The sequence below is a fragment of the Anas acuta genome, chromosome 3 (assembly GCF_963932015.1).
Source record: "Anas acuta chromosome 3, bAnaAcu1.1, whole genome shotgun sequence".
NCBI classification, from domain to species: domain Eukaryota; kingdom Metazoa; phylum Chordata; class Aves; order Anseriformes; family Anatidae; genus Anas; species Anas acuta.
The window spans coordinates 1,670,552-1,687,885 of record NC_088981.1 but is presented as its reverse complement, the minus strand read 5'-3'; the positions used below and the strand labels follow the sequence as shown (position 1 = coordinate 1,687,885).

The window sequence follows — 17,334 nt, the reverse complement described above, 5'->3', positions numbered from 1 at the left end:
ATAACTTTTCTTCCCCCAAAGGCTTGTAATCTTGGGTGAGCTCAGATGAAATGCACTACTCAGGAGTACCTCTGTTTGCCTTTAAAAAATAATAATAAATAAAAAAAAAAACTCAAACCCCTCACCCCTGCAGCTTTTATTTGTAAAAGAGAACCATTTCTTACTTCATCTGACCCTGTTTCTGATGGCCTAGCCTTCTTTGGAGCAATAACTGGTGAAAGCGATCCTTCAAAGTCAAGCTGTAAGAAATGAGAAGACCGAAAGTAGCTCAATATTAAAACACCCAAGGTTGCATAGCTAAATCACCAATTGTATTGATACTTTGTTTTCACATAAAACACATATTGCAATTAGATTTTTTTACACAGCTAGTTAGTCTAGTGTATGGTGCATGAACTTCACAGTTTGACTTCCTAACACCTGGTATTTACTAGGACAGATGAAAAGGTAGGGATGAGCCAACGCTAGCAATGTGGGTATACTGTAATTCCTTTAATTTCAGTAATATACATATCCCTGCTTTCCCCCCCTCCACCTCCTGTGAGTGCTGCAAATGTACTTGCTAGCAGGAAACTCACAGAAAATTCCAAATAAATTCAGTGAAACAGCTAGAAAAATAGAACTTAAAATGCTGCAAACTGCTGGGAAATTGCAGGGAGAATCTTCTTTAAGAAACAGGAAACAGGAATTGTGATCTGTGCTTCTAAACAAAATAGATTTAATATGGATTACTTGAAACAAATGTTTAGTGCATCAGTGTTAGTTATGAAATGGAGTAAAATCTTCATAATTTATTTTCACCTGACCATTTAGTGGTAAGAATCTTACAAGTATCACGATAAGCACAGACTAAAACGTATACCTGAAATTTAGAAATATAGAACTGATTCATCGTTTAAAACAAGATGCAATCTACTTTTTACTTCAGTGTCTCTCTAACCATTTCAAACCTTGAAGAATTACCAGTAGTAGTAACCTAAGCTAGGAAAACAAACATACACGCTTGCTTACATTACGCGTCCAGGCCAGTCTCTCTGTGTTATAACCCATCATATTCATGAGACAAGTTACAAATAAATTCCATTCTGAATGATAATTTGGTCCTCCTGGAGCATTATAAGCATTGTACCACTTGACAAGCATCTGTACAGCTATTTCCTTGGGCAGGATAGCTTTGACCCCTTGCAGACATCTTTTCACTGTTGGGACAGAAAAAAAGCAAAAGTTAGGCCAGTTTTCCATCTTACTTCCTGATACTACTCATCCAATCAGTGCTAAAAATCTCTACAGTTCTTGGACCTACTTTGAACTTTCCGGAAACTGTTTCAATAAAAGCCACACCACACAACCTTCTGTTCCTTCAGTTCAGGTTAAACACAGCCTCTCTAATTCACCACACAAAGCGGGAGGGGAAATGTCTTTTTGCTTATTAATGAAACCAACTTGTGTCTGAACTGACATCTCAGCCTCAAGCAAGAACATAAACAGTAGAGAATAAAGCAACTTAAAGAACACAGGAAGTTCTAAAAGTGTGGCAGGTGAAGCACTAGAAGTAACAGAACATAACTAAATAAATAGCAGCAGCTCTACAAGGTAAGCTAACGGTGATTGGAATACGTGGTACTGAATCACTGTAGTCTAAGCTATGCATAAACTACTTCAAAAAAGAACCCTCAAAAATTATGCAACATATTTCATGTGACAGATTCTGACTTGTACCTAGTTCCGAAGTGGCAATTTCAGGAATTGTAATCCGAACCATTGTGTTATTGCTAAGTTCCTGAAAAAAAAAAATAAAAAAAATGTAAGAGTTGAATTACAAAATGTATCTTTAGATAAAGCTAGGGTCCTTTTTCATCAGCTCAGAACTCATTCATATATTAAGTATATTCCTAACTCTTGGGTATTTGTTACATTTAAGATTTGTGACCTCATATGATAACTACATGAGACACTTGAAATGAATCTTGACCTGACTCACTTGAAGGAACTGATAAACTTCTGTGCCTTCTAGGGTATTCTATAGAGAAATTATATAACCTTGCTATTGGTCAGGAGCTGCTAGCAATGTCTTACTATACAGTAGAAGTAAGCTTACCCCTCATTTCGCTTTGCTAAGTGTTGACTCAAATTACAGAATACCTACTAAAGTTACTCTGTTGTGGACAGGGTCTCGTAGAGAATGAATGAAAGTTCCAAGCTGCTGAAATGTGCAGTCCTCCACATAAGTCGAGTCATGAAGTTTGGAAGAATCCCTTAGCTCTGGAACTGGTGACAAAAGCACACTCTGAAAAGTGGTAAAAATGATTGCATAGAATTGTTAAAACAAGAGCAACCGAACAAAGGACAGCTAAAATGACCATTTTTGAAGTATTAATATGTATTTTGAAAACAACTGTGAGCGTCTTTCCATCCTTTCCATCAGAAATTTTACAAAAATCATAAATAGATGAACAAATAGGGCAGCACAAAATAGATCACTGCGTATTCAGTGGCTTACAGAAGAAAAATAAACAAATTAGTTCCAAAAGATACCTCAAAAGTTGAAATCAATCAATGATTTGAAGGAAAAATGCCAAACTTTTAATTGCCAAGCATTAAATAAACAAGTACTTAAATTGCCTTTTCAGTTTACTCTGTCAGCTAGTCCCGCATGTTGAACATGGCTTACAAGATTTGTGTCACATACCCAGCTCTGCCCTCAGCCATCACTGTACATTCATTTATCTTAACGTATCAATGCAGCCAAATTAAACCAGGCAGAGGAATAGGAAGGGTGGTAGATGAAGAAACTACGGATGGAGTCTGTGGAGAAGGAAGCTGTGCATGAAAACAAGGGTGGAAAGAAAGAGAGTGGTCTTGATGAACCACGGAGAAATAAGAGAAGTAGAGCCATAATGAGTCTTTAATGACAGTTACACAAGGTTCAAAGTAACACAGACCTTTTCTGGCAAAATACTTGTGTTCCCAGCCATGTCCAAGCCTCAATTCTGCACTATTAAGCAATGAGAAGGGACTGGAAGCCCCTCTAAAAGAAAACTGATGTGTCTGCCTTCAGATGCCTTGTAATTTAGAAACAGATACGTCTCAGTGATTGTAAAGTTTGTCTTTACATGCTAAAATGGTCATAATGAAGCTTTTATGTAGAACTACTCATTTTTGAATAAAGACCACTCCCAAATAGAAGATATCAGCATAAAATACCATTCCCACTACATTTTCAATAAATCTGTCTGGGTACAAGTAATGGAATACATATGCAATTTATATTCACAGAATACATTCTAGCAAAAAAAAAAAGTATCCAGTTACTTGATAAATTATGCCAAAGCTGTTACAACTAAAACCTTTTCAAGGCAGGATTTTGTTTCTTCTTACCTCTTCTAGGGGCCCCAGATGTTTATTCAAAGGCTTGGATGGAGTGCTGACACTATCCAATGGAGTGCTCGGCCGAGGCATTTGGTTGGACATTGTCAGGGATGGAGCAGGCAGTCCAGGAATAAAAACCTTCCCCACCTTTTACGAACAATATATAGGAAAATAAACAGTTGGATTTCACGCCTATGCTTCCATGAGCTTTCTTAGGTATATGGATCTTTTCATATTTTAACATCTTAAAGGAAAAGTTTTAAGAAAACTGGATGTGTATTTGACCTAAAGCCTCTGAAAATTAAAAAGCTGTCATCAGTTTTAAGCCTTTCTTCAGATCATGATACACTGAAAAAAACTACCATATATGGTCAGTATTGTACACTACTGCTTACAGGTCTATTTCTACCAAATGTTTTAAGCAGTTTGATTAGGAAAGCTATACTTTCAGAGTGGTTTTTTCCTCAGTATACTTACTACACACACACACACACACACCTTTATGTGCAGACCCCTGTGTCCAAATGCTCTGCATACATTGAAAGAGCATAGTGCATCTCTATACAATTAAAAAAGTGTTTTAATTATTTTGAATGAATTCCATCCATCCTAACAACAACCCTCCGTAAAGCAGAATGATTTGACATCTAAAACTGTCCAGCATCCTACATAGGAGTTTCAGAAGTTTTAGTTTAGTTTAGGAAAAATTCTTGCTTTCCATATTCTTGACATTCTCTTTGTTTGAAAGAATTGCATTACTTTTGCATTTAACTATTGTAAAAAAAAAAATAAATAAATAAAAAAAATGCTTAAGAGGTTATTTAGTTGTACCACAAGGAGCCAGTCATTCTTCAGAACCATCTTCCCAGCACTGCACAGAAACTACACTTGGTACATAAGCACAGGCACCTTCTCAATCAAGTCTCAAATCAGAGGCAGTCTGCACTAGCTTAAAATGGTATGTAAGGCCAAGATTCCTCTGCGCAGCCTAGTTTGTAACGAAAGATTCAAACATTTGTTTGGGAACAGAAAACACTGTTACTTACCCGAACCACTCCGGAATAAAGCACTAGATTGCCACTGCCTTCCAGAACCAGCAGTGTATCAATGCCCTGCAAGAATCAAACACCACATTCAGCTTCTTGTATTTAAGTAAAATATTACAACTGGATGACACAAGTGACAAAGCAGGACACTGAACAGCTGACAGTTTATACAAAGATACTAACAGTTTATACAAAGATACATACCTCCACTGGAGCTGCATCCTTTGCTTGAATATTGGTAACAGAGCCAAAGATCAGCTGTGACTTATCGTTGCTCTCTTGAAACTTTACACACCTAGAGATTTGAGAAAACAACAGGAAACGTAAAAGGACTGTCCTATCTGCTGTTACAGAAAGAAGACAAAAAATTCAAGTTGTGTTACATGGTACAGTTAGCTATACTGCGGTATACTTGGTTACTTCCTCCTTCCTTTGCTTGTTTTGCCCTGCTATCATTTTACTTTTACTCTCCTACTCTAATTGAAATCCCTGATGTAATTCTACTGGGTAAAGTCGAGGATAAATAAGAATACCACTCAAAGTACAGCAAACATACTCTTGCAATTTCAGTTTCCTTTAAATAGCCTGAACAATATATGCCAATCTGGTTAAAAACAAGTCATATGAGAGACAGTGATATACTTCGTTTTGTCGTAACAGTTTCCACTAGTTGAAGGAGTAAGTACATTAAAACCCATATCTGGCTAGTAATTTTTAGAGTGTTCCCCTTTTTTCACCCGTCCCCAAGACAGGAATGCTCACCGCAGCTGGAGCTGGGATTCCACTAAAAAGCACAAGAACTTCTGCCCACAAAGGTCAGTAGTAATAAACACTTTTGATGCTTGGGAATTCTTCTCTCTGCAAACGAGACACAATGATCAGCATAGTGTTAGGTTTACTATAAAAAATTTAATTAAGAAAACACAATGGCCACAGACTGTAGGGACTCACTGGACTTCAATTAGCAGTGCATCAAGTTGCTAAGAATGTGCTAGTCTCAGTTTCAGTCCTTCCACTAGAAATTAATTTTCTAGCACTCCAGTCTTCACATTCCCTACTTTTTGGCATGCAGAGCACATGATATTTGGCTTTGCTCTCCCATTCAATCTTAGGTTTTATGGTGTGTTTTGTCCTTTTTGATGGTAACAGGGCAAGAGATATTCCCCCTAAAGAGTTTTACAAAACAACAACAAAAACAAACAAAACTGGACACCTAAATCAATGGTCAGATTTGAACCTGCTTTGCCTGAGAGATCTCATGAAAGCACTACCCAGTTCAGAGAACTACGAGTAACACAACAAAGAAATCCATTCCAAGGGCCCAACTCCCTGTTCAAGAGATCTAGGCACTTAGTGAGCATCACTTTTCCGAAAAATTAGGAAGCACAGGTCCATGCACCTTTTTTAAATCGGTGCTATTTGGAAAAGAGCACACATGGAAAATAAGCTGTCATTTTACTTCCCTTCCCCAGCCCCCACTGGAAATCTCACATTCCAGCAAAAGCACTTAACCTCATGTTTGTGATGGTTTCTGTCCACAGATGATCTATACATAGCTCAGGAACGATTGGTTCGGTTTCTGTTATAAGAAAGGAATCACTGGAAGTGCTGTTTGGAGAATGTATAATACTGTGCCTCCTCGGTGACTGAGTATTGCTGGAAAAGTTGAACCTCTGAACTCCTGAGAACGAATGTACTCCCAGGGCAGGGGAATGAGAGCGGCTGCAAGCAAAGACATAAAACACTACTGAAAAGTGAATTTACAAAACCAGATAGAGAATCTCTGTTAAGCCAGGAAGCTCATGCATTGAGACTTTAAAAACAAAATCCTCCTGAAACAGCAGATAGAGCAGTATTGGCTTCCTTTAGCGATACATTGTCATAGGAAAACAATTCTCCATTCACTTCCAGTCATCTCTGTCAAAATCCAACACATGAAACTTCAAAAGTAAGAAAACCAACATTTTACTGTGTGTGGTCCAGTATGTAAAAATATATCTCAACCTGTTCCCTCTAAATATGGCTTTCTTTAGAAACTGAAAACACTTCTGGGACTCGGAAACTGTCTCCAGGTCTTTTAACTCCACCACAGACTTGCTGTGTGATGACAGAAAAGTCTCTTTGTCTCCTGCACACCAATTACCCTCCTGTGCTACAGAGGTAATAGCACATAAATGTCACGAGAGCATTCCAAGGGGGCTTTCAGATGGTGTAACAGAGAAGGCACGTACACCTTAGGCAGACAGACTTGTAAGGGCAGAGAGACAACAATACCAGATGCGCTGCCTGTTCTGTCACTCATATTCCTTTGGTATCACCTGTTTACACGTTATGTTCAGCACCCACCTCAAAGCAGCCATGTTGGAGATGGACGGCGAGCGGGACTGCATGCTGGGTGACGACACTGATCTGCTCTGGCTGTGGATAGATGAGTAGTTTTGGAAAGGTGAGGCCACAGGCGAGTCTCCTTTTGAAAGGCTCCTGAGATGAGCAGTCAAAGAGCTGCTGGTGGCCACATGCTGTGGTGTGCCCATCTGCTCCGAGAACTTCAGCACCGTGTTCTGCTCCTGGGAGAGAAAAGAGCTCTCTATGTTCAAATTATACATGGGCAGTAACAGCCAGGATGACACTCCAACAGCTTATCTAATCAGTTAGATGTTAAAAACATATGCCTATTTAGGTACTTAGCCTAAAAATTATTCCTTCCAACCATGCTTTCTCCCTTCCAGTCACCATAACTACTCCCATGGTCTTCAGGCAGTAAGCTGTCACTTTTCTTATGGAAAACAACAGTTTGAGAACAGTCCAAACCTTCTGGTACAATGGAAGGAACATCATGATAAGCACAGTATAGCACATTGCCATCGCTATCATGTGATCTCCATGACTGTGGTACAGTCAAAAACATGAAAGAATTTTTTTTTTTAATGTCACCCTATTTTTTTGGCATAAATAAATAATCAGCCATTTCTAACCGGCACGGCCATAATGGCACGTAAACACACACACAAATTTTGTAACAGTATTTAGTCAGCAATAAAATTGTACCTCTGGCTTTACTCTACGAAGAGCCCAAACAGTATGTAAACTCTGTATGGTATCATAGGTCATCACAATGGAAGGTTCAGCACTGAGGAACACGATCCTCATGGTGTAATCAGCAACATACTGCACTCTAGCAGAGCCAAACACACCTGCTAAAGAAGTAGTTGACTTCAGTTAAGATGAAAACATTATTTCCACAGCCGTGTTATCATTTACAAGGTTAGCATTTTTCATACTCTTATTTTTTCCCTGCAGTCTGGGCTTCTTTCTTGAACAGTTTCCCTGCTCATGAAGCAGCTAAAACAACCCAATCCTGAATTCTTGAACGAGTGATTATTTGCCAATTTTGTAAAACAGAAAACGCTTGAGTGATACATTAAGCATTTGACGTCAAGATCTAAACTTACCTCCAGATTTACAGACAAGAGGTGTTATCTCATCTAATGGATGCAGCATGCTGAACATGGTGGGCAAAGGTTCTCTAGAAAGAAACGAAACAAATCATGTTCAAAAAACAAATGCTAACAAGCATAATTGCTGCAATCCCAAAACAACTCTTCAGACCTTAACAAATCTGAGCCCGAAAGCTAACAGCAGAGAGGTATATCCCATTAATGTAAGCTTTTCTGGTTAATTGAGCAGAGTCAGATAAAGGCTGGTCTACCAAAAACGATGTCTAGGTTTTTACATTTTCTCAGAGCACTTGAGAATGACCCCACCTGGTGGCCACACGACAAACTTTAGCTGGCTTGACTGAACAGAGCTGGTAGCAGGGGAGTTACAAGGAGGAGAAAACTCTTAACCCAAACTCTTCAGCTGAGTCTGAGTTCCACAACTCCCCACCCAGGTTCCAGACCAGCAGGCAGCGATCAGGTAATCTGTATCCACCACAGAGCAGCAATAGTGCCAACCGTCTGTGATGGCAGTAAAACTTTTCATGGAAGGCCAGATTATGTAGGATCAACCGTGATTTTTGCAAAGTACCAGAGAGCAGAAAAGCCTGCGACAGGGACAACTTCATCCTGTAGTAATCCAGTAATCCCAAAGGGGTCCAGTGCAGATGGCTGACCAAGGCCAGCCACTAGACATAAAACATGCAAGAGCAGGCTGGAAGACCTAAGACCTTATCAAGGGTTCAGATTCAATGGAACAAATCCCCTAACTCACTGCCTAACTCCATTTGTAAGTGGATAAAGACATTTCACTGTCCCCACTGGCAGGGTGGTGAGAGCACACCGCAGCAGCACATTAAGTGGGCTCTTTATCTGAGCTTACATTTAAGCTTATACCAAAATTAAAACAGAACATCCATTGCAGTTAGCTCATGGAAACATTTTCTTTTCCAGATTCTTCTCTCTTGAGTCTTTTCCAGACCTCTATTTCTAGCCCCAATTTTAACAAGAACGAGACAATCACAAGTACCTGGGACGTATACATAAAGACCAAGAGAGAGCAAACAGGCACGTTCAGGCTGTAAATATATACAAGCTGCAGATACATTCAAGCCTACCAACTCCTTACTCTTCTCTTCAGCTGTGTGTCAAGCTACCAAGGACATGGTCTACAAATACAGGGCTGGATGCTCCACACATTCAAAGCATGTTGCAGCTGAGAAAAAAAATCTCAGTGACAATTCTCCCAGTGAATCTCCCCATTGGCTATCACAGACTGAAACTAATTCCCAGGACAAACCTTAATAAAATGAGGTTAGTAATACTCTACTTGCTTCCCAAATCCTGCTCTCAGGATCACCACTCCCAAGTAAAGACAACACAGTAGCAGAGGAGGTTATGACTCGACATACAGCCCCTTCCCATGAGTTCCCATTTCACCTGTCCCTGTGATGAACACACAGATCCTTTCATTATTGCTCTTCAACTCTTATATCCCGGTATTAAATTAACAAACAGTCTGTAGCAAAACAATCAAAATCCACTCATCACATACCTGGGTGGACTCGGAGGTACTTCATGCGAAGAACTACTGCGCTCAAATAACAAACCAAATTTTGTTGGCCAGACATTTGCAACCTATAACGAATTACAGATATAGTCATGACAAAGGTACCAAGTATTTACTGCATCAATTATGTTTCAAGTTTGGATATCTCATTATAGCAAACGGAGATGCTTAGGCCTTTTCTTGAGACGAGGGTAACGTCAGTAAGCACAGGTTCTCTGACTACCAAGCTGGCGCTCCCGTACTGTCCCACTTCTTACACCTGGTTACACCACCACACTCCCAGAAGTATTCCAACGCCCTAACACCACCACCACACTCAGCAGCTTTGGCACGTTCACCCACCAGAATGAAGATTTCAGGCAGCCACCAACAGCAGTGCTTTATGCACGCCTCCCCACCACGGTACAGTGTGCAAACAGATGACAAGCCCGTTTATGAAAAAAAGGTGAAGCACTTACCTGAAAGGGTAAAGCAGCAATGTAATCCTTTCCCTCTATGCTGTGCACATTGATACACGAATTCTGCAATATGCAGATGCATTTCTCTACTATTTCATCGCTGCCCGAAACTGCAGAACAAACAAAAAACATTAAAATTCTCTCTTTCCTTAGACATTCACTACACACAAAGCGTAAACTCAAGGGGCAGGGTAGCAGTCTTCATACAGCAGTTCCTGATGAGTAACATCTCATGCTGAGAACTGAACTCAAAGCATTTGTTTGGTGTTACAATAAGCATAAAACTTACCGTCAGCTTTTTCAGATTTTTCCGGGGCTATGGTAAAGTCACACCACAAGGCCTAAAACCAAAGACAGCGGAGTTATGTCTGAAGAACAATCTGACGTTACTATTGAATCTCATCTGTACGGATTTACTAACACAATTCCACCTCAAAGCACTGAAGTACTATTCAAGGTGGCCAGCAGGTATTTAGCTAACGTGCGTTCATTCAGTCGCCGTTTTCCCACGTTTTCGTACCTGTAGGACAGGGCTGTCAACAGTGAAAGCTTTATACACGGTAGACGCTTGGTTTTTACTTCCTTTGCTCCAGATGACCATATTGCTGGCCACGTACAGCTCTTCGTCGTAGTCCACTTCTTCCCCGACATCGCTGGCACCCTTCCTCAACTGCCAGCTTTCCTAAAAAAAAAAATAATAATAATTTTTAGGAAAAGAGGGCGACATGAGGCTAACGGGGGACCCCAGCGGGTGGCAGTTTCCCAGCGCTCATTCTGTCAGCTCGATGTGGGCGATGGCCCAAGGAAGCAGGGCTTTTTTTGGAAAGCACGGGGGGGACCAGAGGGCTTTGCTTCGCACTTCAGGCGCCTTCCCGCGGCCCACCCCTGCTGTTAACAGCACCGTGGGCAGCAGGCGGAGAGCGGGGCCCCCCGGGGGGCGATTTAACCTCGGAATTCACCGATTCGACGGCACTCGCCGCCCGCTGGCAGCCGTACCCGCTGCCGCTCGTGGATGGTGACCTCGCGGAGGGACCCCACGAGGCCGGCCGCCCCGTCGGAGGAGCAGAGCTCGGAGGCGGGCTGCAGCCGCCGCAGCTGCAGGGTGAGGGCGCTGGGGTGGCGCCGGCAGTGCTCGCGGCCCCGGGGGGCGAACTCCTGCAGGTCGCCGGCCGCGATCATCGTCGCCCTCTCTTCACACTGGTCCGACATGGGGCCCCGATATCCTCATTATTTCCGGGCCGCGCAGCTGAGGCCCCGGGGCCCCGCCGGCGGAGCACGGGCGGCGGGGAGAGGCTGAGGGGGGGTGGGGGGGGCGCCGGCGGCGGCTCTCACACGGGCGCGGCCATCTTGCGGCTCCCGCCCTGCTCCGCGCCGCGCGCGCGGGGGCCGGCGGGACGCAAAATGGCGGGCGGGCGGGAAGGGCGGGGAAAGGGGAGCTCGCCGCCCGCTGAGGGGTGGCGGTGAGCACAGGCCGAGGGGATCCCGTTCAAAGCGCCCTCTGCGGGGTACAGGCACCCCGATCCGTGGTGCGGAGCCTCTGGGGCGTGGATTGAATCACAGAATCACAGAATCACAGAATTTCTAGGTTGGAAGAGAACTCAAGATCATCGAGTCCAACCTCTGACCTAACACTAACAGTCCCCACTAAACCATATCCCTAAGCTCTACATCTAAACGTCTTTTAAAGACCTCCAGGGATGTTGACTCCCTGGGCAGCCCGTTCCCATGCCTAACAACCCTTTCAGTAAAGAAGTTCTTCCTAAGATCCAACCTAAACCTCCCCTGGCACAACTTAAGCCCATTCCCCCTCGTCCTGTCACCAGGCATGTGGGATAATAGACCAACCCCCACCTCGCTGCAGCCTCCTTTGAGGTACCTGTAGAGAGCGATAAGGTCGCCCCTGAGCCTCCTTTTCTCCAGGCTGAACAAGCCCAGCTCCCTCAGACGCTCCTCGTAGGAGGCAAGGCCGATCTCGAGCCTGGGTTCCTTCAGGGAGAAGTGTGATACTGCTGTGGGTTATTGCATCGCTTACCCTTGTTTTTGTGGGTTCTCCTCACACCAGCTCATCGAGGCTGGCAGTTTTAGAGAAATTACTACTTTAATTTGCAAGTGAGCAGGTCTACTCCTAGCACTCAAGGACGCAAGCATACAATGGAATATATACATACTGATTTTTTTTTTTTTAATTATTATTATTATTATTGCTATTATTATTTTTGATGTTTTGGTTGGTCCTGTGGAGTTGGACTTGATCCTTGTGAGTCCCTTCCAACTCAGGGTATTCTATCATTATATCCTGTGTTCCTACACAAAATTACTCAGGTAGGAAAGTTGGTGCCATAGTCTGTGAGCGCTCAGCACTCACAGCTGGGCAGAAGGATTTGGGTCTTTCCCCTGCCACCTCAGCCCCCTGCGTGCCTGTCTGTGTGCCACATCCCAAGGGGCCTGTCTCAAAGCTGGAGCTGGATCACCCCTTAGAACTGACTTGCTTTGCTTCTTCACTTCTGCAAGCTCTCCAGGGGCCTGCTCCGTGGTAAATGCCCCTACACCCTACACACGGGTGTAACAGATGCCTGAAATAACTTTCACTCTGCCCAACATATGCTAGTTAGGGTGTTCTTCTATTTTCTTCTCTCCCCTCAACGGTTCTTTCAGACCTTTTCCTACGAAGTGTGATGAAATGGAGAGCACTCAGTCTGTGCATTTCATGTCACTTTCATTTTGACAGCCCTACCCTGCGGATTCTGCAACTTTATGGGAAGCCACTTTCCGAAGGCAGACAGGACACTTAGAAAATGTAATATACCTTAAACTATTAACTAGGACTGGCAGGGCATACTAGTGCTCTGTTACTCTGCAGTCATTTATTGCTGTGTTGTACAGTTCCTCTTGACAACATTTCAGGTACTTGTGTGATAGGGATTAGCATAACTTGTTGTAAACCTGGGCTCCACCAGCTTACCCCAGCTCCTGACACTGGTGGTGGGTGCCTGAGGTGGCTGTTCTCTTGTCTCAAGTACTGAAAGGTTGTATCGCCCACTGCAGACAGCCTGCAACGCTCCCAAAGGCTGAGGGTGCTAAAACTCCTGTAGCTGCATCTCTGACTACCAGCACTAGGTGTCAGGGAATTAGACTGGTTTTTCTGATGAGACCAGCCAGGTTTTGCTAAAGGAATGATGAGCTGACGTGCATTTCTGAATAATTAAATGTCATCCATGTGTAACTAGCTGCTTGGCTTCCAGCATCTGCTGTTTTCCCTCAGTTATGGTGTCACAGCAAAACATGCAGAAATACTGCTCTGGGAGGTACTCAGCTTCCAGAATCTGGAGGGACAATCAGCTTATTTTTATTCCCTTAAAAACAAGCCTTCCTGATGAAGTCAGCAGCACCCATCTTGTGGGCGCTCTGGCACACACAGCCATCTGTACTCTGTGGATGTGTCTTCAGTGAGCAAGCTTATCTTGTGGTATTTTCAAGCATTTGTACACTGTGCTGTGAGCTTTCTTCACCTCTCACCTTTATAATTGCTCACCTAAACAAGAGGGTGTTGCTACAGCTCACAGTCAATTACTAGCTTTCAGCATATCACCACTGCTGCAGTGGCATACTTTCTCTGTTCACATATAAGTAGCATACCAGATTTTTATTTTATTTATTTATTTATTTTTTAGAACCTGTGGAAACACAAAGGGAAGTGGGAGGAAGATTGATGGGGGTACAGTAACTTTTTCGTAGGTGTGCTCATAGGTGTTGACAGACAATCATCAAAGAACAAGAAATGTACGAAGCACCCTGGTGGGAACTGGAAAGCTAGTGCATTCTGAAAAGGATGATTTATTTTAAAGATATCAGTTTCATATGGGAAATCAAAAGAGGGAGAGACAATAGAAGCATCAAAAACTTGTTTGAAATCATGGTTCAACATGTGGTTTGGGGGAATCAAGCCATGACAATAAGCATTATCGTTTTCTAAGAAATGGGAAGCAAATGGCCAGGGAAAGCTGGACTTTGGAGAAGTAAGAACTCACCGAGGTGCAGAGTACTTACTGCAGTTTTCTGTCAGGAAGACAACTGAAAGAAATGGTAGCCTGGATCTACAGAGCCAGGGACCGAATTTCCATATGAAGACAAACTGAAGTATTTACACAAATAAGATGGTGAAATGCAAACAGCAATTTTGTGGGCAACAAGAAGTGTCCAGGGCTCAGGAGTAAGGAAGTTCTAGCTATTGTCCAGCCTTGGGAGACAGCTTTCTGCTTTTGCAAAATAACCTACAGACCATGAAAATTGTCCTAGGAAGAAACAGCTGAGCCAAGGGACAGAATGTGCCAAGTGAAAGACAGAGTGTACAGTGTGCCCGAAGAAAACCTCATAAGAAAAAAGGTATTTTAGTAGCACCACAACAAGCTCACTTTTCTTTGCAAATTGTTTGAGGGCTGTATCCGATGGCGGGGATGTAACATTTAACTCAAATGGGACATCTGTCTTGATCTGAAAACAGAGTTTGATGTTTAAAAAATCAGGAGAACTTGCAAATAGGAAGAAAAATATGCATGAAGAGAAAGCAGAAATATAGGAAACGAGATTTAACAAAATGAAAATACAGAAATGGCAAAAGGGGAGGGGGGGGGAATCTCAGCAGATAACATCCTGCAGCCCAATTCCTGAGTGTCATTTCTGCTAAACAAGCTCATTTCCTATATATTACATTGACTCCCAAGTCTTCAAATAGTCTTGCAAAGAAACAGTGTCACTGCTCTGAAGGAAAACTGGAAAAAAATAAAACACAAAAAGCTGAAGGGTCAAGTGTGGTGACACAACTTTTTGAGAGTACTGGAAGAGCTCTCTGAGATGCTGCGAAGAGAAAGCTGAGAATACCTGCAGAGCTGCTGATGCTATCAGAAGGGGATTATAACTTCTTGTAAAGGTGGGAGAAGCCTGTGACGATACAGATAGGTATCTCTGTGCTCACCAACAGGACTCTGCATGCATGTGTGTGGAAAATGTGGGCTCAGAGAGCCCTGGCCCCTGCTCAGTGACAGTGATGGGTAGGTAGGACTACCTTTGTGTTGGAAACCCACAGCTGAAAGTGTGATTCAGGAGCTGCTGATACCTGTGTGGTGCCCCAGGCACTCGCTCTGCCCTCCTCCTTCGGGCTGGGGAGAGCTGGGTGCTCCCTCCAGCGTGGCCTGTGCGGAGCTACAGAGCTGCAAGCACAGCAGGTTTGGCTGGTTCACGATCCCTGCACTCAGGCAGGCAAGACAGGCAGCCTTTGTTTCCCTCACCTAAGATCTGTCTCCCATCAATTAAAGATTCTTCCATCATTTCAGTCCTCTTGACGTCAGTTGATTTTTGGGAGGTATTCAGGGTCAAGCCCTGGTTGATGCCCAGGCAGCAGGAGATGCTGTTTGGGGAGAGCTTGTGAGTCTGGCCAAACGTGTTCTTTGGGACTGAAAACAGCCTGTTTGCATGCAGCCCCCTGAAAAAAAGGTGAATTTGCCATTGAAATGTAGGCAAGGATGTGAAAACCTTGCTGACACCTAGCACTCAATAAGTAAATGCATGCATTTATTTGCGTGTAGAGCTAGATGGGGATGTCAGGACCTGAAAGCCAAGCTCCTCTTGGGAAGAAGTCGTCTTGCCACATTTGCTGTGGCAGAGGCTGAAGACTGGTACTGTGGAAGAGACTGAGCATGGCAATACATTGGGAAAGGTGGAAGCTTCTTGTCACTGACCTGAGAGTAGCCAAAGAGGCCAGACTGTGCTTCTCCTGAGAAGCACTGCTCATGCTAGCAGCTTGCAGACCTTTTCTGTCATGACCAGGGTGTGAAAGTTCCTCCTCTGGCTTCTCCTCTCCCTGATTTTTCCTCCCTCTCCACACACCAGCCTCTTCTTCGTGTCATGCTGTGCCCAAATGAACTGCAACAAACCCTACTGAGCTGGAGACTAATTTACACCAGCACTGAACAGAAACCAAGCTACTGTAATGGAATGACCCAAATTAGGGGATTTTAAAGAGCTGATCAAATCCTCTTTATGTGCCTGTGTTTTTATTTTTTTTCCCTTCATTTTTGTAGAAATCGTTCCTGCTTCCTCCCCCTGGTTAGTATTATATATTGCCGTCTCAATGCAAGGGGTCCTTTTCACTCTGCAGCCCACAAAGGCCAGAGGCCCTTCCAGTGCTTTGTTCCCAAAAATCGCAGAGCCAGCAGCAACAGGGAACGGAGCCAGAGGAAAGTGCACACGTGCGGCAAAGGCTGACCCCAAATGACAGGCTCAGACTGTGCTTCCACGTTCCCTCGTCTCCTCTAAGTCCTTGAGCAATGCTGGGTGCCTGGTAAATGCACTCAAAATCTGGGGAAAAGCAGCACTGCTGGAGCTGCACAGAAGGCATTGCTGAAGATGCTGAGCCTTCTTGCAGCGTCTTATTATGTTTTCCTTTTTCCCTTTAATCTGGGCCTCCAGCGACACGCGCCCTTCCGTAGCTGCTGATCACTTCAAGATGTCAGAAGCTGGACTGGAGCGAAAGAGGCAGCGAGGGGGAAGCTCAGTCTTTGTCACTAGGGCCTGGGAATGTGCAGTGAATAAGTAGCTTTGCAAGTCAAAGGAGTCTGGAATTGATTTTTTTTTTTTTTTCACTGAATTTGAGACATTTTTTCTTCCCAATTGGAAAAAAAAATCAGACTGGATTTCACGTGTTTCTTTTTTTTTTCTCTAACAGCCTGAGAGAAGCACTGCCCTTCCCAGCTCTCATTATGAGTTACTAAGAGAAACGAGCATCTTCAACACAGAGCTGTCTTCTTGCCACACCTCTGTTTCCATGGTGCACTGATGCTTGCCTAGTGGCAACTGAAAAAAAAATCACATCTCTTTTTGCAACTTTATTCTCCTGAAAGGCTTTGAGAAGACTACAGTAGGTTGCCAGGAAGAAAAGTTACACTTGTGTTGTAGTTTCAACAAATGTTATGGGCAGGGAGCAGAAGGGTTTCAGCAGTGAAATATACCAAAGTCAGGCTGGTTGCCCGTTCCCCAAGGTCCCAGCCCCTTTGGGTTCGTGGTGGATGAAATACTGATGGCCTCAACGTAGCTTGGTCTCAGCCACCTCAAGCACGGCCAGCGTGCAGGTCAGGATGGCCACATGAGGAAATGACACAGCCCAGATGAGAAATTAATTTCATGTTAGACTACCTGTGTGTCGTCTTGTCACCCCCTGCTCCTGACCCATCGCATCCCCCAAAGGAACAGGAGGCTCTTCTGAAGACACAGAAACTCCTCATTTCCTCCCGGTGCCATCAGGAGTCATGTGCTGCTTTGCTCCTTACACTAAATCACTAAATGGGTTGTGTCATGTAGAGGTTTCATTTGGCTTTTTTTTTTTTCTGTTTTCTCATTTTATTTTATTTTTAAATTCCCCTTTCATTCTCTGTCCCCTCTTGCCCTGCTGTTCTGGTTCA

At 43.5% G+C, this 17,334-nt stretch overlaps 1 protein-coding gene across 2 annotated transcripts in view; it reads right to left on the bottom strand.

Moving 5' to 3' along the window:
* ANAPC1 (anaphase promoting complex subunit 1) overlaps positions 1-11,197 on the bottom strand; it is a 35,805-nt gene extending 24,608 nt beyond the window's left edge. Inside the window, exons 1-17 of one of the 2 annotated variants that reach the window (XM_068675195.1) lie at positions 10,877-11,197; positions 10,401-10,562; positions 10,170-10,221; positions 9,881-9,990; positions 9,408-9,490; positions 7,868-7,941; positions 7,464-7,612; positions 6,762-6,982; positions 5,928-6,137; positions 5,178-5,273; positions 4,620-4,710; positions 4,416-4,481; positions 3,379-3,516; positions 2,147-2,287; positions 1,720-1,780; positions 1,012-1,199; positions 165-239 (exon numbers count right to left, since the gene is read on the bottom strand). In XM_068675195.1, the coding sequence (XP_068531296.1) occupies positions 165-239; positions 1,012-1,199; positions 1,720-1,780; positions 2,147-2,287; positions 3,379-3,516; positions 4,416-4,481; positions 4,620-4,710; positions 5,178-5,273; positions 5,928-6,137; positions 6,762-6,982; positions 7,464-7,612; positions 7,868-7,941; positions 9,408-9,490; positions 9,881-9,990; positions 10,170-10,221; positions 10,401-10,562; positions 10,877-11,089 (2,130 nt within the window). In that variant the 5' untranslated portion in view covers positions 11,090-11,197. The remainder of the gene's footprint in view (positions 1-164; positions 240-1,011; positions 1,200-1,719; positions 1,781-2,146; positions 2,288-3,378; positions 3,517-4,415; positions 4,482-4,619; positions 4,711-5,177; positions 5,274-5,927; positions 6,138-6,761; positions 6,983-7,463; positions 7,613-7,867; positions 7,942-9,407; positions 9,491-9,880; positions 9,991-10,169; positions 10,222-10,400; positions 10,563-10,876) is intronic. The other variant, XM_068675196.1, reaches the window with a different exon arrangement.
* Between the last annotated feature and the right edge of the window lie 6,137 nt (positions 11,198-17,334).